Source organism: Lutra lutra, chromosome 4, assembly GCF_902655055.1.
Source record: "Lutra lutra chromosome 4, mLutLut1.2, whole genome shotgun sequence".
NCBI classification, from domain to species: Eukaryota; Metazoa; Chordata; class Mammalia; order Carnivora; family Mustelidae; genus Lutra; species Lutra lutra.
In genome coordinates, this window is record NC_062281.1 from 37,738,836 (window position 1) to 37,766,349 (window position 27,514).

Sequence of the window (27,514 nt, forward strand, 5' to 3'; positions counted from 1 at the left end):
CCGATTTTAGTTAACCTGTTGATAGACTCTGCTAGTTTTAGTATTAAGGCCTTACGGCTTATAGGTTCTGACACATCTTGTCCCTGTTGTACTGAGGGACTCCCTTTAAGTCGTACACTTCTAAAGTCCAAGCTCTACGTTTTTCCCCCCTTACTTCCACTCCTGGCCTGGTGGTGACAGCAGAACATCATGCAATCAGTGTTACCAGGCAATCACAGAAAGATACATACACACGATCATTAAAACAAATCCTTCAAAACCAAATATGTGAAACTGTTCCATTAACATAACTAACAGCTGAAATGTAACATAACAAATCAACACATGTACTCCAGCATTTGCTTTATTCTTGACTTCGCCTTTTAAGGCTACACAGAAATTGTTCTTGTTTTCATTGGAGCACAGATGAGCATCAGGCTGAAGGTCATCAAATGGCCCCTGCTTATGGGAAAGATGCTTTCCCAAAGACTTAGCCCATCTTCCGCCCAGAAAGACTGCTTCTCTGGGTGCTTCCACAGCATAGCAATTGGAATCTTACCTGGTAGCTGTCATCATTTTGTCTTTGGTACAATGAGAAAGCCAAATAGCACAGGCGGTTGTGGAAATAATTTTATTTTTTGCTCTTGACATTGTTAAAAATAACAAAAATAAATTCAATAAGCCTGCAGTTGTCCTGTCTCAGGTATGTTTTCCTAGGCGTTGTGATGCAGTGAGAAAACAGTCCATTCCAGGGCCTATGAGAATGAATCAAATGTGAGAAAACTAAGCCTGGAATACATTATGGTATATTTGAAAGGAGATTGGGGTCCATTTCCATCCAAGAATATGTTTATCATGTAAACTTATCATAACCATTTCAGAATGATTTTGAAAAGTACTAAGCGGCAGGGCTGAAATCTTACATGCAAAATTACCTTAAGGATGGAAAAAAATACAAATCACAATGGGAAGTTGCATAATTTGAGCCATCGCCTGGGTTGTGCGATATGCTCGTCTCGTTTAGGATATTGGCTCTAATTAATGAAGCATCAGAGGTTTCCTTGAAGAAGCAAGCATAGAAACATTTTTATGGTTTGTTTCTTGTAATGGCAACAAACGTGTATCATAAGTAATTTAGGTGAAATACTGTCCATCATTTTGCCATTCTTTAGAAAGCAAAACAAAACGGTTGTCAAAAATGTTGTTTCTTTCTCTCTCTTTTGTCTTCATTTCTCCCAGTTTGTTTCTCCATTCCACTCTCCAATTCAGCTTTTCTTCCTCATGTCTCCACGGTATCCATCCTACATGTTTTTCCTCTTGACGGGCTGGTTAGCTATCCTATCCTTAAGACAGAGGAAAATGTTCATCGGAGATTAAACAAGAAAGTTCATTCCCAGAATTTCAAGACCGTAAGGGATTTTTTTTAAGGGGAGGCATTGCTTCCCCCCTGCCCCCCCATCTGATAGAGAGGCCAAGAAAGTGAGTCAGAGGCACAGGTGTAGAGCAGTCCGGGCAAGCCGCCCATCGTGCATTTCCTGATTATATAACCTTTGAGCATCTCCAGGAGAGATGGGGCCGAGAATTGTGCAGTGTGCCGTGCCAGGCAATCTGATCACAGACAGGCAGTGCTTCTGTCCCTTCTCAGAAACTTTCCTGTTGGGTCGTTAAAACATCACAGGTTCATGTTTAAATTGGAATCTTGTCGGCCACAGCTGTGCATGAGTGAATCTCTGCTTTAATGTGAATCAGAGTCGCTGACTGGGCTATGAAGGGCGCATTTTCTTCTCCAACATTAGCTACATTGTTATTTCCTCAGTGGTTAGAAAGGAAGAACTGGGTGGCCAATAAAAAAGCAAATGACCCCAGACACTTAAGCAATGTTTGTAAACCACAATTAAACTCTATTTTTTAGTGATCGCATAGCATAGTCTTCATATTCCTTCTTCAAGTAAGTTCACATCATCTTAAAAATGATCTTCATCATCTTTATATGGTTTTAAAAGATGTTCTTTGGCCTTTGTATTTGTTATATGTAGTCGGTTGTCAGTCCACTTATACATTGTCGCTGGATTATTAGAAACATACTAGAAAGACATTGTCAGATTTTAGCAGCATATTTCAGTTGAATGTACTATAAATTTACAGAGTGGCCCAATAAAGAATTGACAATCACATCCATTTTCCCCTTCTTATCCCCTTACCCATTGTTGTCCCTACCACTCTGGGAGCAGAGTCCCGAGACTGAGTCTCAAAAGAATAATAAACGTGCATTATGTGATCTTGTGATGTGATTATGTGATCTTGGGACACTCTGGAAAGGATGATCTTTCAAGCCCTTTTCTAATGTTTTCAGTTCTTTAATTTTATAATTTTATAAAATCAGAATCAGGGAGGTGGTGGGGAGTATATCCTCCTAAGGATTGTGCTGTTTATCATAGGGGTTGATACTTGAACAAAGAGAAATTGCTTATGTGATAATGAATAATGTTCAATAAACAGTGAGGAAGCCCTCCCCCCAAAACAGGTGAGAAGACAAACAAGTATCTAAAGTTAGGTGCGGGGGCGCCTGGGTGGCTCAGTGGGTTAAGCCGCTGCCTTCGGCTCAGGTCATGATCCCAGGTCCTGGGTTCAAGCCCCACATCGGGCTTTCTGCTCAGCAGGGAGCCTGCTTCCTCCTCTCTCTCTGCCTGCCTCTCTGCCTACTTGTGATTTCTCTCTGTCAAATAAATAAATAAAATCTTTAAAAAAAATAAAATAAAGTTAGGTGCGATGGAGAGGGGACAGATTTTTAAATTTCTGTTAAGATTTGCATTTAATGTATTCATTCTTTTTTTTTTTTTAAAGATTTTATTTATTTATTTTACAGAAAGAGAGAGAGATCACAAGTAAGTGGAGAGGCAGGCAGAGATAGAGAAAGAGGAGGAAGCAGGATCCCCACCGAGCAGAGAGCCTGATGCGGGGCTCAATCCCAGGACCCCGGGATCATGACGAGCCGAAGGCAGAGGCTTTAACCTACTGAGCCACCCAGGCGCCCCTAATGTATTCATTCTTTAAAAAACATTTTTTGGGCACCTGGGTGGCTCAGTGGGTTAAGCCTCTGCCTTCGGCTCAGGTCATGATCTCGGGGTCCCTGGACCGAGGCCTGCATCGGGCTCTCTGCTCGGCAAAAGCCTGCTTCCTCCCTCTTTCTCTGCCTGCCTCTCAGCCTACTTGTGACCTCTGACTCTCTCTCTGTCAAGTAAATAAATAAAATCTTTAAAAAATTTTTTTTAAAAAAAAGAACATTTTTTTAGTAATCTCTATGCCTAGTGTGGGGCTTGAACTCACAACCCCAAGATCAAGAGTCATATGCTCTTCTGACTGAACCAGCCAGGTGTCCCAAATGCTTCTAATCTTAAAGGAGAAGTCTGTGAAGCTTCAATCCAAGTTCTAAATAAAATAGTTGGGATTTTGGCTTGGGTAACAGCTATTCAATTCACATGATTGCAATCAGATGAATGTGTGTTTCTTAGCAAGTAATATTTTCTGCCTGTCTTTCTTTTATGTTCAGCTCTAAATATGTGTTGAGCATGTCTAGGATTCTTGTTTTAGAGAAATATTGTAGTTTTATCTAACTGGTGTTGGTTAAATATGGGGAGAACATATAATTTATTATCTAAACCAGGATTCTTTTCAGAGTGAAAGGGAAACTATTAATAATTATGCCAGGACAGTAGGCTTAAACTAGAATGGGGTTATATGGCTACCCTCGTTAGAGCTTCTTGAGACTATGGGAATAGACATTTAAATAATATGCAAAAGCCCAAAATCATCAAAAAGAAATCATATTTGTAGTTACTAGAGGTGTAGGGGTTGGGAGAAGGGGAAGCTTAATGAAGGTGGTCAGAGGTACAAACTTCCAGGTATAACATAAGTAAGTACTGGGGAAGTAATGTACACCGTGATGACTGCAGTCAACATTGCTGTATGGTATATACAAAAGTTGTTAAGAGAATAGATATTCCCTTCTTCACAAGGACAAAATTTTTTCTTTTTGTATCATTATGAGGTGATGGATGGTTGAACTTATGGTGGTAATTATTTCACAATATACGTAAGTCATATTATGCTGTCTACTTTAAACTTGGACAGTGCTGTATGCCAATTATTTCTCAGTAAGACTAGACAAAAATAGTTCAACAACAACAACAATAACAAAAATATGCATGGGCCCTTGGGGCTTCATAGAGAGAAGTAAGTGTGAGGTCAGGAAGGAAGGTCATAGATAGTAGCCTGAGAAGAGTCTCACTGAGCTTGGCCGAAGTCTGAATTATATTTTGTTTCTTGTGGGAATGGAACTGCTGCCTCTTATTTCCTCCTCATATTTTTATATTTGTTCTGATCAGTTACTCCTTGTTTTAATGTAAAGAGGTAAATTAATAGGACTTGCATTTGAGGAAAAAGGCAGGCAAAGTGGGAAATAGTCAAAGGCTGTGATGTGAGTGATATGTTATTAATGGAAACTGGAAATACAGAAGGAAGGGAGGGGCTTGGAGGCTCTGAAACAACAATTTGTTATATTATTGAGTTACAGAGTTTCAAAGTCTATAGGCTATCCACGTAGTAGTAATAAGTTAGCAACTAAAAGCAGAGATTTTAGTTTGGGAAAGAAATCGGGTCTAAAGCTATATATATTTTGGTATCTTCTACAAATAGTTGACTGTTAAATCTCTGGGAATGGACAAGTCTTTTATTCATCTGTTTGTTCATCCTAAATTTAGCATTACACGAAATGCTAGGGATATAGTAACAAAGTAGACCTAATCTGTCTTCATAGACCTTGTGGTCCAGTGGGAGAAACATGCAAGTATGAGGCCCCATCAGAGCATGTAAGAATGATCCAGAGGACAAACTGTAGGGGTCCGACTGAGCAAAAGGCAGAAAGAGGATAAGGCTGGAATGCACAGAGAGCATAGAAGACATAGTGTGAAAGTCCTGTGAGATGGTGTCTGGCATGTGTGAGAAACTGAAAGAATGTGAACTGAGAAGAAAATATAGTTGAACATAGACTTTTATGAAGATTTTATTTATTTATTTATTTGAGAGAGAGAGAGAGAGAGAGAGAGATCACAAGTAGGCAGAGAGGCAGGCAGAGAGAGAGGGGGAAGCAGGCTCCCCACTGAGCAGAGAACCTGATGTGGGCCTCGATCCCAGGACCCTGAGATCATGACCTGAGCCGAAGGCAGAGGCTCAACCCACTGAGCCACCCAGGCGCCCTAAACATAGAATTTTTTTTTTTTTAATTTATTTTCAGCATAACAGTATTCATTGTTTTTGCACCACACCCAGTGCTCCATGCAATCCGTGCCCTCTCCAATACCCACCACCTGGTTCCCCCAACCTCCCACCCCCCACCCCTTCAGACCCCTCAGATTGTTTTTCAGAGTCCAGAGTCTCTCATGGTTCACCTCCCCTTCCAATTTCCCTCAACTCCCTTCTCCTCTCTAACTCCCCTTGTCCTCCATGCTATTTGTTATGCTCTACAAATAAGTCAAACCATATGATAATTGACTCTCTCTGCTTGACTTATTTCACTCAGCATAATCTCTTCCAGTCTCGTCCATGTTGCTACAAAAGTTGGGTATTCATCCTTTCTGATGGAAGCATAATACTCCATAGTGTATATGGACCACATCTTCCTTATCCATTCGTCCGTTGAAGGGCATCTTGGTTCTTTCCACAGTTTGGCGACCGTGGCCATTGCTGCTATAAACATTGGGGTACAGATGGCCCTTCTTTTCACTACATCTGTATCTTTGGGGTAAATACCCAGTAGTGCAATTGCAGGGTCATAGGGAAGCTCTATTTTTAATTTCTTGAGGAATATCCACACTGTTCTCCAAAGTGGCTGCACCACTTACATTCCCACCAACAGTGTAAGAGGGTTCCCCTTTCTCCATATCCCCTCCAACACATGTTGTTTCCTGTCTTGCTAATTTTGGCCATTCTAACTGGTGCAAGGTGGTATCTCAATGTGGTTTTAATTTGAATCTACCTGATGGCTAGTGAGGATGAACATTTTTTCACGTGTCTGATAGCCATTTGTATGTCTTCATTGGAGAAGTGTCTGTTCATATCTTCTGCCCATTTTTTGATATGATTGTCTGTTTTGTGTGTGTTGAGTTTGAGGAGTTCTTTATAGATCCTGGATATCAACCTTTTGTCTGTACTGTCATTTGCAAATATCTTCTCCCATTCCGTGGGTTGCCTCTTTGTTTTGTTGACTGTTTCCTTTGCTGTGCAGAAGCTTTTGATCTTGATGAAGTCCCAAAAGTTCATCTTCACTTTTCTTTCCTTTGCCTTTGGAGACATATCTTGAAAGAAGTTGCTGTGGCTGATATCGAAGAGGTTACTGTCTATATTCTCCTCTAGGATTCTGATGGATTCCTGTCTCATGTTGAGGTCTTTTATCCATTTTGAGTTTATCTTTGTAAACATAGAATTTTAATGAATGCTTTAAGGTGAAAGAGAGGAAAAGGATTCACCAAAGGAGTCTAAGAGTGGAAATAGGCAGAGAATCAGGAGACACTGTTGAGGTCAAGGAGAGGTAATCAACAATGTAAAAGCTGCAAGGGAATACAATATAGTGAAGATTAGGGAGAGAAGCTATTGGACTGGTGTTTGTATGGTTTGTTAGTGATCTTGGAGATCAGTATCATTGGCATGAAAACGAGATTACTGCAGACAGAGAAGTGGGTGAAAAGGGAGTAAGAAGATTTGTAGAGATGGGAAATAGAGAAGGGTGATAGTTTGTGGGCAAAACAGCGAAGAAACTTATTTAACAAAGGGAGAGACACCTCACCTGAACAGCTTTGTAGTGTAAGAAAGAAGATGGAATCAATGGCAACATAAATTAAGGACATGGGCACTAAGGAAATAATTGATGTTGCAAGGTTCTGGGGAGGAAGGGAGTCAAGGCCACGCATGAATGGTTTCATCTTGGGAAGGAGTCTTTCTTTGAAACATCGGAGAAAGAAAACTATTTAGAAGAAGGTTCTTGAGGAGAAAGTTGAGGGCATCCATACCAGAGTTTTTCCCAGTTAAGTGGAAGGTCAATCTTCTGAAAGTGAAGAAGCATAAGGAACAGTTGGGAGTTTTATGGAGAATGGCAAAGGTTAGAAATGGGGAGATAAGATTTGATTAGAAATATGCAAAAACTTACCAAGCTTTGTGATCATGGCTAAGGTTCCTCTTCTTCTTCTTTTTAAGTCTATGTATAATGAAGCCAGTTGTCATAGTTTTTATTGGGAGCTCGAGGACAGAGTTGAAAAAATGGATAAATGATTCAGCAGATTCAGAATTGGGCAGAATATCAAGATGGGAGGAATTAAGGATTTTTAAGAGTGTACTTGAAATGATGGAAAATCTTCAGACCCAATCACGAAAGAAAGAAAGAGAAACTAGGTGGTGGCCCCATTGATCTGGAGGACAGGAAGAAGCTACAGATTGTGCTGAAGGTAAAGAAAAGCTTGGTGAGGGGCGCCTGGGTGGCTCAGTGGGTTAAAGCCTCTGCTTTCGGCTTAGGTCATGATCCCAGGGTCCTGGGATCGAGCCCCATGTCAGGTTTTCTGCTCAGCAGGGAGCCTGCTTCCCCCTCTCTCTCTCTGCCTGCCTCTCTGCCTACTTGTGATCTCTCTCTGTCAAATAAATAAATAAAATCTTTAAAAAAAAAAAAAGAAAAAAAAGAAAAGCTTGGTGAGAGGTATAAAAGGATGAAGAATAATGTTCAGAGAGAGAAAGTTGTGCTATTAATATAGTAATTGGTAAAGGGAACTGACACTCATTCTGAAGAAAATCATAAAGCAAAATTTCAGAAGGTAAAAGCCCAAACTGACTGGAGATAGTTACAATCTGAATGGCCTTGCCGTGGCGTTGTGAAATGTCCACCAAGGTGTAATGATAGACAATATAAATAGCACCTAGAGTTTCTCATGAGACTGCGGGTAGCAGCAGATCTTGAAAGACAAGAAGAGTGAAGGCAAGACTGGGAGAGAAAGGGAAAAGGATGGATTTGGGTGTCCACCAAAAGCTGACTGTCATTTCTATCACTGGTATTCTAGTCACCATTTCAACTTCTTTTGTACTTTACCCTCTTCACTGTTACTGTGTTTTTTAAATCAAAGAAATTGTCCTGATTTCTAAACAAAGAGTTTGATACGTGTCACATCAAGTGTTTATTTATACTATACTTTCAGTGTAGCTGACCCAATGATTAAGCGTTTGCTTTATTTTTCCATTAGAAGCTGTTCAACCCCAAATAAAACCTGACCACCAATTTTTAAATGAAGTGATTTGGGGAGTCAAATTTACCCTTCCTTGAGGTAAATTTGAAATTATTGAAGCAAATTCTAGAGACAGTCTTACTGTTGTTAATTTGATCATTTTTGTCTTTAGTTTCTTAATTTACCTTAGTATGACATTATTTTAATTTATATACTTAAAAAATCTCCAGCTTAGAAAATCTTTAAGAATAGATTTCAACCTGATACAAACCTAACTTCTTAGACTGTTTTAGATTACAAGTGCCAATCAACTGATGAATGGATAGAACTGATGTGGTATATATTCACGATGGAATATTACTCAGCCATAAAAAAGAATGAAATCTTGCCATCCGCAAAAACATGGATGGAGCTAGAGAGTATTACACTAAGCAAAATAAGTCAGTCAAAGAAAGACAAATACCATATGATTTCACTCATATGTGGAATTTAAGAAAAAACCAAATGAACAAAGGGAAGAAAAAAGGGAGAGAGAGAAGCAAAACAAGAAACAGACTCTTAATTATACAGAAAAAACTGATGGTTACCAGAGGTGAGGTGGGGGCGGGGGATGGGTGAGAAAGGTGATGGGGATTAAGGAGGGCACTTGTGATGAGCACCAGGTTTTGTATAGGAATGTTGAATCACTATATTGTATACCTAAAACTAATATTACACTGTTTGTTAACTAACTGGAATTTAAATTAAAAATTTTAAAAAACTAACTCCCAAAGTTAGAAAAAATTGTGTGTGTACAAAGCAAATTTCATTTTAAATATTATATATATAATCATTTGGTATGAACCATCATTTGATGGTTCAATTTCTGCTATTCTGCCCAATGGACTATGTGTCTTTGTCTTAGGGAAGGAAATTTCCAGGCTGCAGATTGCCTAATTAAATAGAACATCCAGAATGTCTCCTAAATATGCCCCTTCTCCCACATTTCACAACACTTAGGAAGAAAGAGAGGTTCTCTGCTGCTGTTCAAGACTCATCTTTAAATACTTCAAAAATTTTAAGTAGCTCCATCTACTAATATCCCCTATCCTAAGTCCCACTAACACTGCCAAAAGACCTTTTAAGTTCTCTATCTTTCTAGAAAGTTTCAATGAATGAATCATGAAATTTCTCTCTCTCTCTCTCTCTCTCTTTTTTTTTTTAATTTTTTTTTTAAAGATTTTATTTATTTATTTGACAGAGAGATCACAAACAGGCAGAGAGGCAGGCAGAGAGAGGAGGAAGCAGGCTCCCTGCTGAGCAGAGAGCCCGATGCGGGGCTCGATCCCAGGACTCTGAGATCATGACCTGAGCCAAAGGCAGTGGCTTAACCCACTGAGCCACCCAGGCACTCCTCTCTCTCTCTCTTTTTTAATCATATGAAGCTTTTTGGCATCTGTACCAAAAACCCTTATAGCATATATGCTACAGTGCTTTTTTTTTAAATTTCTTTTCAGCGTAACAGTATTCATTGTTTTTGCACCACATTCAGTGCTCCATGCAATACATGCCCTCCTTAATACCCACCACCTGGCTCCCCCAACCTCCCACCCCCACCCCTTCAAAACCCTCAGGTTGTTTTTCAGAGTCCAGAGTCTCTCATGGTTCACCTCCCCTTCCAGTTTCCTTCAACTCCCTTCTCCTCTCCATCTCCCCATGTCCTCCATGTTATTTGTTATGCTCCACAAATAAGTCAAACCATATGATAATTGACTCTCTCTGCTTGACTTATTTCACTCAGCATAATCTCTTCCAGTCCCGTCCATGTTGCTATAAAAATTGGGAATTCATCCTTTCTGATGGAAGCATAATACTCCATAGTGTATATGGACCACATCTTCCTTATCCATTCGTCCGTTGAAGGGCATCTTGGTTCTTTCCACAGTTTGGCGACCGTGGCCATTGCTGCTATAAACACTGGGGTACAGATGGCCCTTCTTTTCAGTACATCTGTGCTACAGTGCTTTTTAACTCACCCAATTCCAATGTCTTTTATATCCATTTTTCCCATGTTAACTATGGAGATAGCCATGTGTTAGAATCCATCATAATTTAGAATGACTTCAGGTTTAAATGTTGGAATTCTGAAATACCCCTTTCAGACCATCATTTCACTTTAGGACATTAACCTTCCATTCATCCATTTAACAAATATTTATTGAGTGAGCGCCACATTATATACTGAACTTTATAAATACTCCCTTTTAAATGCTCTACATGTCCTTCTCCCTTATCTTCACACTACTTTTTTTTTTTTCAGTAAGCTCTACGTTCAGCGTGGGGCTTGAACTCAAAACCCTGGTGGCAAAACATGAGAGACTATTAACTATGTAGTAAATGAACTGAGAGATGCTGGAGAATAGGTGGGTGTGGGATGGGCAAAATGGGTGAGGGGGTTAAGGAAGGCACTTGTGATGAGCATTGGGCATTAGATGAAGGGGATGAACCACTAATTCTACTCCTGAATCCAATATTACATTGTATGTTAACTAACTCGAATTTAAACAAAAACTTAAAACAAACAAAAAAGAGTCATGGCTATACTGACTGAGCCAGCCAGGTGCCTCATTCACTCTCATTCTTTGAAATTCCTCTCTGCATATTGTTGTTACTAAACTGATTCTAACCTCATTTGCTTTCCTCCCTACAGTAAGCTCCCAATAGATCATTTCAATTGCACTTTAACCTGCCCTTTCAGTCTCAACTTATCTTTCTTAGGCTCTTTTACTATTTCCTCTGACTTCATTATTACTATGCTTTACTATCAGTATTTATTCATCTTTACCTATATATTTATGCATCTGTTGTTCTCTATTCCATCCTGCTCTTACCTTTGTTTCATGTGCATAGCGCAGGTCTGCTGGTGATGAATTGTCTGTGCTGTTTGTTGATTTATGACATCCTTGTTTTCTTTTCACTTTATAAGGATATTTTTGCTGGGTACAGAATTATAGGTTAGCAGTTATTTTCTCTTGGCACTTTAAAGATTCAAGACTAGAGTCTATACCTGGTCCAACTCTGATATTAGGGTGTTTTGAGAGCCTAAAGTATTCACAGGGGCTTCCCCAATGGCAGGCCCTGAACTATAGTCCTTGTCCTCTTGGTATTGAGAAACTTCCAAAAATCCCAATTATAGGGAGTCATAAGGTCTTTGGCTGTTTTTGTGTGCAAGAGGAGAAGTCACTGAAGAGTTGAACAGAAGAGTGATAGGCAAAAGGCCTTGTCTGTTTGCTGTAAAAAGAAAAGACACTAAGAAAGCAAAGAGGAACATTTGAGGACCAGTTAAGAGGCTATTGCAAAAAAGCAAGTGAGAGATGAAGGTGTCATATAATTTCTTGTCTGGCCATTGAAATAACTTCCAAATCTTGAACTGTTTTTCTTTCCTGACGCCATAGTGATTTATTTCTAAGATTTATATCCAATGATGTCACTCCCCAGAGAGACCTCATTACATATCTTTAAGTAAAAATTCAAATTCTTCACCAAGGGACAAAAGGTCATATGCACGTTCTGGCTTCTGCCTCCCTTTCTAGCATCCCCTCTTATTCTACTTCTTTCCTTTAGCCAGTGATATCTATTTGGAGCCCAGAATCTCTCCATAGGTCATAAAACTTCTGTAAGCCTTCACGCCTCACCCATATTTTCCTCCTCCTCAAACCATCCTTCTCATCAACTCCCTTTTCTTGCCTGATTGACTCCAACTCATCTTTAAAGATTCAGCTGAAGGATTAAGAGTAAGAGAAACTTATCTTCTCTTGGGAAAGTTTCTGAATCTTTTCCTTTCCCATTCCAAGACATAAATGAGTCTTTTCTGCGGATTTAGTACAATTCAATAAACATTTATGGCATCTTCTCTCTGCCAAGAACAGTTTTAGGAGTTGGAGAATGACAAAAGAATAAGCTGCAGTATTTGCCCTCAAGGACCTCATTCTAGAAGAAGATACATAATACATAACTTCATTATGGTGTGGTGTGGATAGCAGTAGAAAATGATTTTGGGAGGAGGGTGTCAGTGAAGGTTTCCTGGAGGAGGAAAAATCCATGTTCATTTTTAAAGAATAAGAGTTTATCAAGCAGACAAGGTGCATGGGGTAAGGTGAATATTGAAGATCAAACAAACAATATATGCAATGGTATGGAATGGCAAAACAACAAGGTTTAGGAAAGTAACAGAAGAATTGGTATTTGAGTGTAAATTTTAAAAGGCAATTAATGGGATGTGAGTTTTAAAAGAATGGACAGGCAATCATTGATGATCTTATTTACAATGCATACTTCTATTGTAGTATTTATCATACTGTATTGCAGTGACCGATTTTCATCTCGAGGTCACCACCAGTGGCTCCTCCGAGTAGGTATTGGGTCTTAATCATTAATCGTTGCATACATAGCAGCTATCCACGTGTCCAAGATGTAATGGATACTCAGTAAATGCTTATGTTATTAGTGCGGACCCATTAAAACTTCTAAGAAGATTATTTTACAGAATACTATTTTTTTATTTGGTACAAGTCTATCTATCGATCTGTCATCTGTCTATTGCCTGGGTTGAATCTGGACATGATCAGGTCCAAAACTAAGTCAAAAAATAAAATTAAAATTGAATGCAATTAGTTAGAGATTGTTAGTAAAACTACATTTAAATCTGATACACAGAGCATGACATATTCAGTATGTAATATTTTAAAAATAAAATTTTATTAAATTACTTCTCAGATGTAAATGGCTGTCATTTAGAGAAAAGACAAATGAGTAGAATGGAATAGACATTTAGGCAGCTTTTTCCAGGAAGCTTAGAAATTCCATGTGTATCTGTGTATCTTTCCATTCACTCCTACTTCCTTCTCATATCTCTTCCACAGTATTGGACATCAGATGGAGATATTTTTACAGCAGAAAGAGATACTTGTTACGGTTTTAAGAACTCTGCAGCTCTGTTGGGTAGGGCAGGTAGTCTGTTGGGTCCCTATCCTAGAAGACTGATAGCCAGTTTTTCAGCCCCAGTAATTCTTGCCCCTTGTTTCCAAATGGGCATTTCAAGCCATTTTGGGAGGTAGCAATAATTTGTTAGAAATATCGTGAACATAAGGGGAAAAGGAGACCTATAACCTGAAATGAATCATAATAATACATAGAAGTAATCTGATAAAAAGTTGGAATATCCAAATGATATACTCTTGAGTAAGAACCACCACAAATTGACTAATTACCACTGAAGAAATAGGAAAAGTAAAGAGAATAAACACAGTGCTTTGACTTAAGTAGTTCCATGCATCTTTTCAAGAAAAAGACATCACTTGAGCTTGTTTCCCTTCTCTTACATTTTTTAAATGCCTTTACTGAGGAACCCACTCACCATTATGGCTTCTCCCAATATCCTCTCCTTTCTTTCTCCCCTTTCTCCTTTAGTATCTTTTTGCCACATACATTGCTCCTTCGGCTTCTCTTGACATTGGACTCCAACAGGAAAAGAAAAAAGAAATCTATATGAAAATACAGCCACCATTTGAAGACCTTTTTGACACAGCAGAAGAATATATCCTTCTCCTCCTCCTTGAGCCCTGGACAAAGATGGTAAAATTCGACCAAGCTGCTTTTGGAAAGGTATTGTGGCACTAAGAAATGGCATGTGACCATTCAGGTTTACTACAAAACTGAGGATAAGCAACGTTATTAACTCACAAGAGAAAAACGGAAAAAGAGAAAAACTGGAAAAGATCTCATATGGGCCAGGGCCTCAGTTAAGATTTGGCAGGCTCAAAATTGGAGCAGCGAAAGTATTTATTAACTTCATTTTTTGCCAGTTTCTCAATTGTCTTCTAACAAAAGACTAAAATCTTTGTCATTTTTAGTTCTCTGTACAATTACGTCGGCAGAGAGAAATCTGAGGTTTGGTTTCCTGAGAACCAACAAAATCTGCCGTGATAATGTCCTGGCTTTGTCCCTTTTCTCCATTTCTCAGCAGTGGCCTTCATTTAGATTAATGGAAAAATCCCATTTAATTTTCTCCTGGATGAGTTATGGTAAATATGACACCCATGGAAAATAGAAATGTTCCGTATGTATTGTGGGAAACACATTCTGTAACTTCAGTGTTGCTATTTGAAGGCACTGCTAATGTTCATTATGTCGGTATGTTTGATTGGATACGAGTTTCAACACAACTTTTTTAATTCCAAAAGAGGTCATTTTAAGTCTCAATGCTTGAATGTTTTCACTATTCTTATTGAGGGGTGGAGGAAATTTACTTCAATATTTATTTTGAACCACAGATTTGAACCATTCCTGGGCATTTTTTTCCCTATGAGTTAACGCATGGACCCTGTACATCAGGTCCCTTTGTGGAACTCTGCTGTCTTCATATTGCTGTTCTTTGTTCCTCTCTCCTCAACCACTTCTTAGTCTTGTCTTCTACCAAAAAGAATAGCTTAGGTAAACTAAGATAAAATTAATACCAAAACACCATGGATAGAATTACCTTTTCAGATTGTGATTGAACAACTCTCAGGGCTTACTAAATTCAGTGATGAAAATTAAATTTTCTGTCCTAATTTCTCTTTGTCCTCAAAAATTAGCATTACAACTTTTCTACAAAAATACATCTATTACACTAGAAAAGTTAGGCTATTGTATGAGATTTTTAAAAAATTCTCTCCAGTCATTATTTTAAATATAATGCATGGCATAGAGAAAAAAAGGACCTGAGATAGGGTCCTGAGATATTAAAAAAAAAAAAAAAGATTTAGAATTATAACTAACTTTCCTAAACCAAAAAGTTTTGGCATTGGTGATGACTCTTATAAAATGTGTGGGAAAATGATACACTCTTTTTTTTTTTTTAAACTTTTTTTTTTTTTTAAGATTTTTTATTTATTTATTTGACAGAGAGAGATCACAAGTAGACGGAGAGGCAGGCAGAGAGAGAGAGAGAGGGAAGCAGGCTTCTTGCTGAGCAGAGAGCCCGATGTGGGACTCAATCCCAGGACCCTGAGATCATGACCTGAGCCGAAGGCAGTGGCCCAACCCACTGAGCCACCCAGGCACCCTGATACACTCTTTTTAACAGGAAACTAGAAACTTCCTTAAATTCAGCCTAGAGGACTTCTCTGAAAGTCCAGTTGACTTGGTTATGTAGATTTGCTCCCAAAAAGGATAATTAAGGAGACTACCAAAGCTAGTTATTAAATGTAGAAAGTTCTCAGTCCACCAAACTGATTTTTCCCTGGAATCGAGAAATTGAGAATGAGCTTGTTTTTGTGGCTGTCTAAAACAGTGCAAAACCTGCTCTGCAGGCTGAGATGTACAATGAGGTTAATCTCATGAATGACCCTCTCCTTTCTCGCTACAGCAAAAAACCTTAGGTCACAGACTATTACGAATGGAGTGCAGTCATTTCTTGTTCTGCTGTGGATTATTTGATTATTAACGCTAGCAATGCCTGTCTTTGTGACTCTTACCCTGTTGTAATGGGTAGAAAACGGAAATGTGACCCAGCATGTGTGCAGTGTTTGTTAGTTCGCATGGGGTGTCCAGAAAGGAGGAATGATCTCTGGTGTCACTATATCATTACGTAGAAATATTTTATCGCATGCGCGCAAAGTCAGAATTTGCTGTAGTTAATATTTTTATGTTGGTCTTGCTGCTTTTGCCGCCAAACCAATTTATTTTACTGGCAAATGTATTCATTTTTGAGCCCACTGTTACTGGCAAATTTGCATTCTTTCCCCACTTTTTCATAATGTACATTCTATTGATGTTACGAGCTTTATTATTATTTTATTAGGTGGAGCTGATAGAAGAAACTCGACAGTTAGATTCCACATACTTCAGAAAGCTACAGACTTTGCATAAAGAGACATTTTCCAAGAAAACTGAGGTAAGACAGCTCTCTACTTAGAAAAATCAACTTTTTATCCTGGAGAGGATTACCACTGTATATATTGGCATGGGGCAGGGGGATCATATATTGAGGAGATCATGTCCTGATAAAGTAGGGGATAGGCAGTTTCATTTCTCTGCTACTTCTTTGCCTAGGATGCTGCGTTTGACAGGTATCACTTTATACTGACACATTAAACAACAAACCCGAAGAACAAAGCAGATGAGGTAATGTAGTGAGCCAAGCCACTTGCCTGACTTAGTTAAGAGCCTTAAAGCCACATTATTCCTTCAAATGTTTCTGGTTATTTTCTGTATGGCAACTGTTCTATTCATTGTCAATTCAAAAAAAGAGTTAAATTGAGTTTTCCAAACAGAAAGAGAACTGTCATGTGACAGCAATAGGCAAAACAATAAAGGGAAGAATATGGAAGGGATCTGGGGGAGTCCATAAAAAGATCATAGGATTAACTAGGATAGTAAAGTGTTATTTTGATTTATAAATTTGCAAATTTGGGATTAGCTACATAAACCATGGTAGATCCTGAAAGTCATAAAATGAAATTTGTATATTTACATAAAAGTGAGAGTTCATATTCACATTTATCGACATGGAAAATGCCCAGGACATATTATTATATAAAGATAATGGGGGTGGGGCCTGGGTGGCTCAGTGGGTTAAAGCCTCTGCCTTCGGCTCAGGTCATGATCCCAGGGTCCTGGGATCAGGACCTGCATCGGGTTCTCTGCTCAGTGGGGAGCCTGCTTCATCCTCCCTCTCTCTGCCTGCCTCTCTGCCTACTTATGATCTCTGTCAAATAAATAAATAAAATATTTTAAAAAAATATGGGGAACAAAAAATACTGGTTTCATATAATCCTATTTATGTAAAATTATATGTATGTATTTCTCCATGTATTCATATATGCAAAGAGAGGCATCTGGAAAGATGTTCACCAAAATGTTGAAGACCGTTAGCTCTGAGTGATAAGGTTTATTGATCTATTTTTTTTTTCAGGTGATAGTTTTACTTTCTCCTCTGTGCCTATCTCAAATTTTTACTGTTTTACAATAAAATTTTACACAAACAGTAAAGTTTTTTTTAAGCTTTCACTTGTCAGAGAGAGAGAGGCACAAGCAGGGGAAGTGGCAGGCAGAGGGAGAGGAGAAGCAGACTCCCCACTGAGCAAGGAGCCCGATATGGGACTCGATTCCAGGACCCTGGGATCATGACCTGAGCTGAAGTCAGACACCTAACAGACTGAGCCACCCAGGTGGTCCCAGGAGAGTTTTTTAAATGTAACCTTCATGAGGGGCACCTGGTGGGCTCAGATGATTAAGTGTAATCTTCATGATAGTTGCCTTTTTAACACAGAAATTCTTTATTTGAGAAACTACTTATTAGTATCTTGGAAAGACTATATAAAAATCCCAAAAAGTAGCACATTTTGTTGCATTTTAAACTTAATGAAAATGTTCATAAAATTGTGTTTTAAGTTTGTGTTTTAACCTTATGAACTAAAATGTAGCATGTTAGTTGTATTTTAGGTTGTTTTTAAAAATTTATGAACTAAAATGCGTAATTCTCCCCATAATCCTTTTCCACACTGGAAATTGGTTTTTTAAATATTGGTATTCTCTCTCATGGTCTGATGCTTTTCAAACACAAATAGAGGGGCGAATTAATTATATAAGGAATTCCATAAGGAAAGGAAAGGTTTTTCAAAGAGTAAGCTTCTCTAGCTCTTTGCCCTTAAATAGAACTTATAAACTGCAAAACATCAGGTCTTAAAATGCCTAAACATTAACTTTTATATGAAGAAGTTTACATGTAAAGAATGTGCTATTAGAAAACTATGTTGCCTTATCTATAACTTTCAGAATTGCTATAAATAAAAGAACATTTTATGTTCATAATACATTGTTAAGAAAAAGAACCAAGTTACAAAACCATACATAGTTGTTCAGTCCAATCTTGGCTTTTAATAAACTACATGTGTGTACGCAAAAAAGACTAGAGGATTTGTATTTTAAAATGTTAGCGGTCGTTGTCTCTGAGACGAATAGTAAGTAGAATGTATGTTTTTTGTTTTCTTATTATAAAAGATATATTACTCTTGTACTAACAAAAATAAGAAAATTAAATATTTTATAAGCAAATATATGGTAAATGTTTACTAAGTGTTCCTAAAAAGAAGCGAATGGAACAGCAAGGAACAGAACAGAATTTGAGAGGAGTTAGAGCCAGATTCCAGATTCTAGATCCTCACCTACTTCTACCATTGCATTGTTAGATGGTTTTGGCCTAATTGTTCATTTTTATTTCAACTTCCCTTTCTAAATATGGAAAACAATTTGCTGTATTTAAGAGATTTTTTAATGAAAATTTTTATTTCACTAGGACACTGCTAGTGAAACTGGAACTGGTATTTCACGGCTTCCTGAGGTCTCTAAAAAGCCAGAATACTGGAATAATGTTCCTGAAGAATATAAGCACTTTAATTTTAATGACCTGCTTAACAACAAACTGGAGTTTGAACATTTCCGCCAGTTTCTTGAGGCTCATTCTTCAAGGTAAGGAACATAAGCATTTTAAAATGTATTTCTCCCTTAAAGCATCATTTTCTAAGCTACTTATGTTTTTAAGCTACTTATTTTGATTGAACATATTATAAAAGTGATTTGGTGCAAGATTTCACCCATGACAGTAAAAAGTAATGAGCATACCTCTTTGAAATCTGTATGGTAACTTTTTGTTGGGGAGTGCATTTTGATAAGAGCAACCTCCCAATGTTATTTCAAGTCGTTGAATAAGATTTGTTAGTAGTTTTTAGCATTGGCTAAATAAAAACACCAAAGTGTTTTATTCTTTTGCTTTTCTACTCTTTCTTTCTTTTGCATTTTTCTAGACAGCTGCTTTAATTAGTATTTCTAAAAAGTATCTCCTTTGTATTTTTCTAAACTGTTGAAATTATCACTATAATACTTGTGATTTTTATTAGCTAATACATCAATGAAATACTAGTTTTGCACAGAATCTTGGAAACTTATGACATATTTATGTAATGTACGCTGAAATATTGATCATATATTTTTCCAATAATTTTCTCCCAGGTTAGCAGAAAAGGTTTAGACCTGGGAGCCAAATTTCACATATATAGTTTCCCTTCTTATTGATGGGAATTGTGAATTTAGCATGTTGCCAAATAAACATGCAGTAGATGGAAATTTTCCCAGATTTGATATAAACAATATGAGTCCAGCATTGATGGAGGAACTCTTGAGAACCTGTCAATAACAGTAGTAGATTCTTTTCTGATCCCAGTACTCCCGTGTTCATTCATATATTTAGCTAGGATTAGGCATATTATTGAACTCATTAGTTTCATGACCTAATCAGTTCGCTAACTAGTTAAGACAACAACTTTTTGGGTGGGTTAATAGAATTCAGAGAAAAAAAATTAAAAGGCCTGTACTTTGTTTTTGTTTTCATTTTAGTATGGACCTTATGTGCTGGACGGACATTGAACAGTTCAGAAGAATAGTTTACGGAGACCGAAAGCAAAGGGAAGAAAAATCTATATATATTAAAAACAAATACCTTAATAAAAAATATTTCTTCGGTCCCCAAAGTCCAGCTTCTCTATATCAGCAGGACCAGGTATCAATATGTAAACATATATTCTTTGTTGAAGTATGAAAACCAGTAATTTTTTAAAATTTAAATTCAATTATTTAACCTATAGTATATTATTAGTTTCATAGAAAGAGTTCAGTGATTCATCAGTCTTAAATAATACCCTGTGCTCATTACATCATGAGCCCTCCTTAATATCCATCACCCAGTGACCCCATCCCCCTTCCCTCCAGCAACCTTCAGCTTATTTCCTATGATTAAGAGTCTCTTATGGTTTAGTCTCACTCTCTGGTTTCGTCTTGTTTTATTTTTTCCCTCCCTTCCCCTGTGATCCTGTTTTGTTTCTTAAATTCCACATATCAGTGAGATCATATGATAATTGTCTTTCTCTGTAACATATTTTGCTTATCATAATATCCTCTAGTTCCATCCACATCATTCCAAATGGCAAGATGTCATTTTTTTTTGATAGTTGAGTAGTATTCCGTTGTATTTATATGCCACATCTTCTGTATCCATTCATCTGTTGGTGGACATCTGGGCTCTTTCTATAGTTTGGCTATCGTGGACATTGATGCTGTGAACACTGGAGTGCATGTGCCCCTTTGGATCTCTACGTTTGTATCTTTAGGGTAAATACCCAGTAGTGCAATTGCTGGGTCATAGGATAGCTCTATTTTCAACTTTTGAGAAATCTCCGTATGGTTTTCCCGAGTGGCAGCACCAGCTTGCATTCCCACCGACAGTGTGAGAGGGTTCCCCTTTATCCTCATCCTCACCAACATCTGTTGTTTCCTCACTTGTTAATTTTAGCCATTCTGACTGGTGTGAGGTCATTGTGGTTGAAAACCAGTAATTTATTTCTTTTTGTCAACAACTTGAAAGTCATCTATTTTGCTTTGCTTTTATGATTTATATGTTAGATACTTTGAAGATCTTAACTTTTTAAGTTATTTCTAAGTATCTACAAATTAAATGCCTTTAAAATTCACTCAAGTATACTATAAAACTGTTATTTTTTAAAGTAATTTATAGAACAAAAATAGCTTTTATTCATCCGGTCATCCATTCATTCAGCAAATACGAATGCCTGTGATATATGTTGTCATTATTTACTATATTATTACTGTCATTATTACTATATGTCATTCTTACACTATGTGGTGTCATTATTTATGGCAAAAAGGCCAGACGGGAATTCAGCAGTGTGACTGAGTGTTCATGTAACACTTTGATCACATGAAATATGGTTCCATTTTTATGCTTTTGAAATGTAAAGAATTAAGTACTGTAATGAGTTTGAAGTTTGCTAGTACCACATTACTACCTGGAGATCAAAGGTGTAGTGTTTGATATTTTTATTTTGGTAGTTTAAAAGGATATCTATTTTAATGGTGTACATCTATAAAATACAAGTTTCAGATAAATGCTAAATTCAGTCAATTAAAGGAAAATACAGAAGTGTTCATAAGTAGGGCATACCACATTAAAAAGCTAGATCTTACAGGGGTAAAATAAGCAATACTTTTTGGGAATAAGAAGGAGAAGGAATTCTGAAATTAAGCAACGTTGACAAAATGCCTTGCAATTAGTTCCCTGAGATCCAAATCTGGGCTGTATTAGCAAAAGTATTGAGTATCTCAATAAGCACAAGTATGAAATAAACACATGGAAGGCATTTGTTTTCTGTTTGGCTTGTGATATACTGTATGAGGGTTCCTGGTATCTGATGCTACTGTGTGAACCTTCCATACTAGAACATGCTGAGAACTTCAAATTCAGTAGAAAAAGTGATTCATTGCTATCACAGCAAATGACTGTGTTTACTCCAGAGAGTGTCCTCAATGACCTTTCTTCCTTATCTCTGGCCTTACTTTTATTTTTGTTTAAGTATTTTATACTTACGGATATTCATATCACATTACATTCCATATAGATCTTGCTAGTTCTAATTTCAGCTGGGTGGGCCAAGTTTGCATTTTGATCAGCAAAGCAGTCTTTTCCTCTTTTTCTTTTTCCTTCCTTTTTTATATAAAAAAAATCAGTATTATTAAAGGATGGCTATGAGGGTTTCTCATCTTTTAACAATTATTAGTAAGATTTGATTGATTTTATTAATCAAAGGTGAACTAGGAAGGAGGTAATTTTTCCAGTGAGGAGCCCAGAAGTTTTGAATGGTACGTGCACAGAACAGGCAGAAAACAATGATTTATAGCAGGAAATAGTCACTTGTGGCTTGTTGAAGCTGAGACTTCTACAGAAGGAAGATCTGGGCCACCAAGAAATTATATTTTGTAAAAGGTGTCTCCTGTGCAGGTCAGAGACTCTTCTCTGTATAACATGGTCTCTCTCTACTTCTGCTGCTTCTGTTTTCTTCTTCAGAGTTGTTGCAGCAGCTCTGCATTGCTAGGACCATCCTCATCCCACCACGTCCAACCCAACATTTGTTTGTGCCTATTTAGAATTTATGAGTCAAGGTTGTCTCCTAGGTAATTCATGCCCCATTTTCCTCATACACAAAAGAAAATGCTTTCTCCAACTAGTCAACTTGACCAGAATCACAGATTCATAGAATCTTAGACCTGGACGAGCCTTTAGAGAACACATAGACTAACAATTCCCCTCATTTCATAGTTGAAGATGCTGAGGCTGTGGAGAAAAAAATGGCATTGCTTGTGGTCACACAGTATAAAAACCCAACTCCTGTGTTCTCTGAAATATATCACGAGCAAAATCAGACATCTAAAAAAAACCATCACATAAACCACAATTGTCTGTTTGATGTTATAGGGGAGTTCTAGATTTTTACCATTCCACAATAGAGCCAGGAGATATCTTTCAGCAAATGACAGTTGTGCTACCTAACGCGTGCTTGGGAAACGGTTTGGGAGTAGATGGATAAATGAATGACTATTAGTGTTTCTTCACTAAAACAGGAGTTTGCTGTTTCTCTGTTTCCTTTGTACTTTCTTAGATAATGAATTTAAGTGGTGGCTGGGGAAGAATGCTCCATGAGCAGCTTGATGCCCCTGTCCTGCTTGAAGTTCAGAAGCACGTCCTCAATAAGCTGGAAAACGTGTGGTTGCCGTTGTTTCTTGCAAGTGAACAGTTTGCAGCACGCCAAAAGATAAAGGTATATCAGTTAGTGGAATATTTGCATAGCAATAGGCAGTACCTCTTAAAACATCACATGTGTCTACCCGTGGACCCAGCAATTGAACTTCTATGGTGCAGTGGTTAAGAACATGGAGTCAGCCTTCCCAAGGTTTTGCCTCAACCCTGCCATGTGTTAACTGTTCACTTTCAAGGTTTTTTGTTGTTGTTTTTTTTTAAGTATATTTCATTCATTCATTCATTCATTTACACTTTACGTAATCTCTACACTCAACATGGAGCTCGAACTCATGACCTCAAGATCAAGAGTCTCACGTTCTACTTGACTGAGCCAGCCAGGTTCCCCCAACAGCTTTTAAGTTTTATAACCTTAGTTTCCTCATTTGAAAAATAACTGGGGTTAATAAGAGTAATTGCTTCCTAAGATAATTGTGAAGATGAAATGAAAGAAGGTATGTGTAGTTTCTTAGCGTGGTACCTTGCACACAACGAAGATTCAAATAGTACTTATTAATCTAGGTGTTATTTTTTTATTGTTATGAAGTCTTCATATAAACGGTCAAGGATATACAAGGGGGAATAGTTAAATGCTTTATGATAATTCTGTGCTATGAAGATTTCTATATAAAATGAGATTAAAATATAAAAATGAGATTTCAGCAGGAACTGATATGAAAGATGATTTCTTGAGGGAAACAAGCTGATGCAGAATAGCATATAGAAGATAATCCCATTACATGTTCTTATATCTCTGTATCGATTTATGTATTTATTTTTCTATCTGTATTTGTCTTTATGAAAAAAGTCTAGAAGTATCTGCCTCCTGGGGAATAGGAAGGATTTTTACTTTGTGAAATGGGGTGTCTTTTGTTTTTGTTTGGTTTTTGCTTTGTTTGCACTTTATAAAAAGTTTGTGTTACTTTGATAATTTAAAATGTCATTGTCACACCAAACACAGGCAAACCTTATCTTTACAAAAATAACATAAAGGGACAGAAGGTGAAATTTTGGGCTCTAGTATGCAAAAGTACATGCCATTAGTGTTGATCAGGAAGAATCTAAAAGAACTGTCCTCTATATTCAATTTATCAAACACTTTGAACCTTGCTTATTTGGAAATAATCCTTAGTCTTATGAGCACCTTAAATTATGGAAAACACAATACAGCTGGGAAAAATAGAATTTATAGTCTGAAGAAGAGCTGACTTGTTTCAGGCAAAAAGTTCCTGGAAATAAGCTTTGAGGCAACTCAAATCTCCTCATTTCCTTTCTTTAGGCTTTGGCTTACTAATATTATTTACCACGTTTTTTCACTATGTTGACCACAATAACTTTATTGTAACTTATAACCGTTTCCTGACTGACTTAGCGTTCTTTGGGTGGCAAACAACATAAACTGTTTCTGGCAACCTTCAGCCAAGGAGAAAGGAGAGAATTTGTTATAAAATGGTGCTAGAACATCTCACACACTGAGGGGAAGAGTTGACACCCAAGCTCTAGAAAGGCCAGGGGCTGGGACAGCCCTGGACATCCAGCAGAAGTTCCTAGATCTTTTCTCTAGCTGTGGCTATCAAAAAGCAGCACCTATGATCCAGTAGTGGTCTCTCTAGGTCAGTGCCTATCTATCTGCTGTAGACAGGGAGGTAGTTTCACATAGCCCAGATTTGGCAGGAGTGGTTCCCAAGGGAAGATAGTGCATATAGGCAATAACCTCAAGAAATATCCACTATATTTCCTCCCTGTGTTGAATAACTTCTGTGCTTTTCTAAAATTAGTTGTGGCTAGAAAATAGCACAAAAATCTGGGAAATCCTAATTATCTCTCCCGCTTCAATTTCCAGGGGACCCAAAGTGAACTATTATCCACATTTGGGGCAACACACTTAGGTATTATTAGCTTAATTTTGCAGACAGGGAAACTGTTCAGAGAATTTGAGTGACTTGCCAGGCACCTAGGGAGAGCTTCCCTTTCTAAGTCTGGTCTTTTTTCTCCTAAACTGCATTATCTCTTATCCATGCTGACCTTTACCTCATTTTTTTTTTTTTAAGATTTTGTTTATTTATTTGACAGAGAGAGAGATCACAAGTAGACAGAGAGGCAGGCAGAGAGAGGGGAAGGGAAGCAGGCTCCCTGCTGAGCAGAGAGCCTGATGCGGGACTCGATCCCAGGACCCCGAGATCATGACCTGAGCCGAAGGCAGCGGCTTAACCCACTGAGCCACCCAGGCGCCCCTTACCTCATTTTTAAAAGCTGTTAAATTAGGGGCACCTGGGTGGTGCAGTCAGTTGGGCAGCCAACTATTGGTTTCCACTCAGGTTGTGTTCTCAGGATGGTGGGATTGAGCCCTACGTGGGGCTCTGTGGTCAGCATGGTGTCTGCTTGAGATTTTCTCTCTCTCTTTCTCTCCCTCTGCCCCTCACCCCACTAGTGCACACTCTTTTAAAGAAATAAATAAATATTTTTTAAAAAATAAAATAAAAGCTATTAAATTAGTAAATGATGTAAAAAAAGGTAGACATTCTGAATAATTGGGATAAAATAATTGGTTTTGCTTTCAGGTACAGATGAAGGACATAGCTGAAGAGCTCTTGTTACAGAAGCATGAAAGGAAGATCGGGGTCTGGAAGGCAAGTAGTTTGTTATAGTCTTCCTCTTGCCCCTCCACTCTGTCAAAGTATTATTTTTTTCCTCCCCTACTTGTTCAAAGACCCTCATTGTAGACACTGCTTTCTAAGCCACTGACTCTGTTTAATTGGCTGATGGAATCTGGGGGAGAGGGTGATTCTGCCAGAGCCCTCTTCTTAAAACCCTCTCGATCTGCTAAACCCTAGAAGTGTGCTTTAAATATTGGACTTTAAATATGCACTTTAGTTTAATTTGCTAGTGGTGGATTTATTGAGGCAAGCTGTTCATTTTAACATATGGTAGCTTATTGATTACTGAGCATGAATTGCACAAAAAGAATAGGTATGCAACAGAATGAGCAAGTTAAATTATCTTGCATTATATTCTGTTGAAAGTTACATTTTGGCTTTAAAAGGATTAAAAACTATCATTTTATAATAGGATACCTAATTAGAAATTGCCTGTTTTGCTTCTTAACAAGCATGATAAACACAGTCTTCCTTTTGAGCCTATAAATTTATATGTATTCATCCTTCTACAGATTATTCTGGAATGTCAGGCTAGACCCGGGTAACCCCCTACATACATAAAATTTTATTTGACTATTAGAGGATTGTATGTATCTGCTAGGATGCTCTTTTTCTATATTTTCCTCTTGAAAGGAAATAAGCCATTCTTATGTTTGTCTTTTGCTATATTTTTTGTTGAAGTGCTAAGGAAGATGGGCTTACATTTCATATTATTATGCATTATAAATTATGTTATTTTCTGTTGTGTTAAATTACTAAGTTTTGTATATTAAGAAGTAGGTCTTAAAACATTATTTGCTGAGTGCATTTTAAATAAACATCCCAGTCTAATACGTAATTATTCCTATTTATAGGGGTGTAATTTTAATACAGAACGTATGGTGAGGTCTTAACTTTTTGACCAGAGAATATGTGCCTCACTAAAACATGTTAGGCGTCTAATCACTTTATCAGGGTTAAGGCACTGCTGTTCACCTCAATTGCCTAGTATTGCCTTCCCTTTTCAGTTTTCAATTCAAATGTTATCCTCAAGACTCTTCTGCAAAGCTTTTGCTCCTCTGGGCAGAATGAGTTACTCCTTTTGTGTTCCCATAGTGCTTTGTACATAACTTTCTTCAACACTTATGCTGATAGTCACACATGATTTGTTTCAGGAAATTTATTTAATGCATTGTCAGTGATGGATATTTATCATGTGTTTTGACTGAGAGTTACTGTAATTCCTAAATTCATTTAAAACATTGCCTTTGGAATGGTGCTTCTTTGCATGATTGTAGACTAAACTCAGATTTGGGGAACTTCAATAAAATTTATCCAGTAAAAAAAAAATGTTCTATTCAGTAAATTCAGTAAAATCTATGTCTTATGTTTTTTAATCTGAGAGGCTAAAGAGGGATGGATATGTGATCTAAAATGGTCAAAACTTAGAAAGTAAACATCTTGTATTTCAAAACTGTGAAGATACAAACTAAGTAATACTTGTAAGCGTTACTAACACATCATAGGTCCATCTGGCTTTTTTGTTTTGTAAAGTAAATCCTCAGTCAGAAGAAGCTTATTACTAAAAATAATGTAGTAATGATTTTTCTTCTTGTTATCAAGTACTAATATCAGTTTTTATTAAAATAATATGAAGATGTCTCACCTAAAAATATGATTTGTTTTCTAGTTAGAATCTCCACAGCAAATTTCCTGCTTAAATTAACAGGATTAATTGGTAATTTTTTTTGTAAGATTTAGAAAAAATATCTTAAATGTTCTAGTGGTCTTATTTTTTAAAAGGCAAGCGAGTTATATTTAATATATAACATGATACATGTATAATAATATGTAGTTTTAAAATACATAATAATAATGTAACAATATATAATCATAAAATTATGGTTGCATTTTTCTGTTTAGGTACAGAATTCACACAATGCATTAAAATGTAGTTTTTCACCATAGTCCCA

At 37.3% G+C, this 27,514-nt stretch overlaps 1 protein-coding gene across 2 annotated transcripts in view; it reads left to right on the top strand.

Moving 5' to 3' along the window:
- RGS22 (regulator of G protein signaling 22) overlaps window positions 1-27,514 on the top strand; it is a 108,898-nt gene that overhangs the window by 62,961 nt on the left and 18,423 nt on the right. For both annotated transcript variants that reach the window (XM_047728135.1, XM_047728136.1), the window contains 6 exons: window positions 13,689-13,883; window positions 16,063-16,155; window positions 18,559-18,731; window positions 19,656-19,818; window positions 22,769-22,927; window positions 25,467-25,535. In XM_047728135.1, coding sequence (XP_047584091.1) covers window positions 13,689-13,883; window positions 16,063-16,155; window positions 18,559-18,731; window positions 19,656-19,818; window positions 22,769-22,927; window positions 25,467-25,535 — 852 coding nt within the window. The remainder of the gene's footprint in view (window positions 1-13,688; window positions 13,884-16,062; window positions 16,156-18,558; window positions 18,732-19,655; window positions 19,819-22,768; window positions 22,928-25,466; window positions 25,536-27,514) is intronic.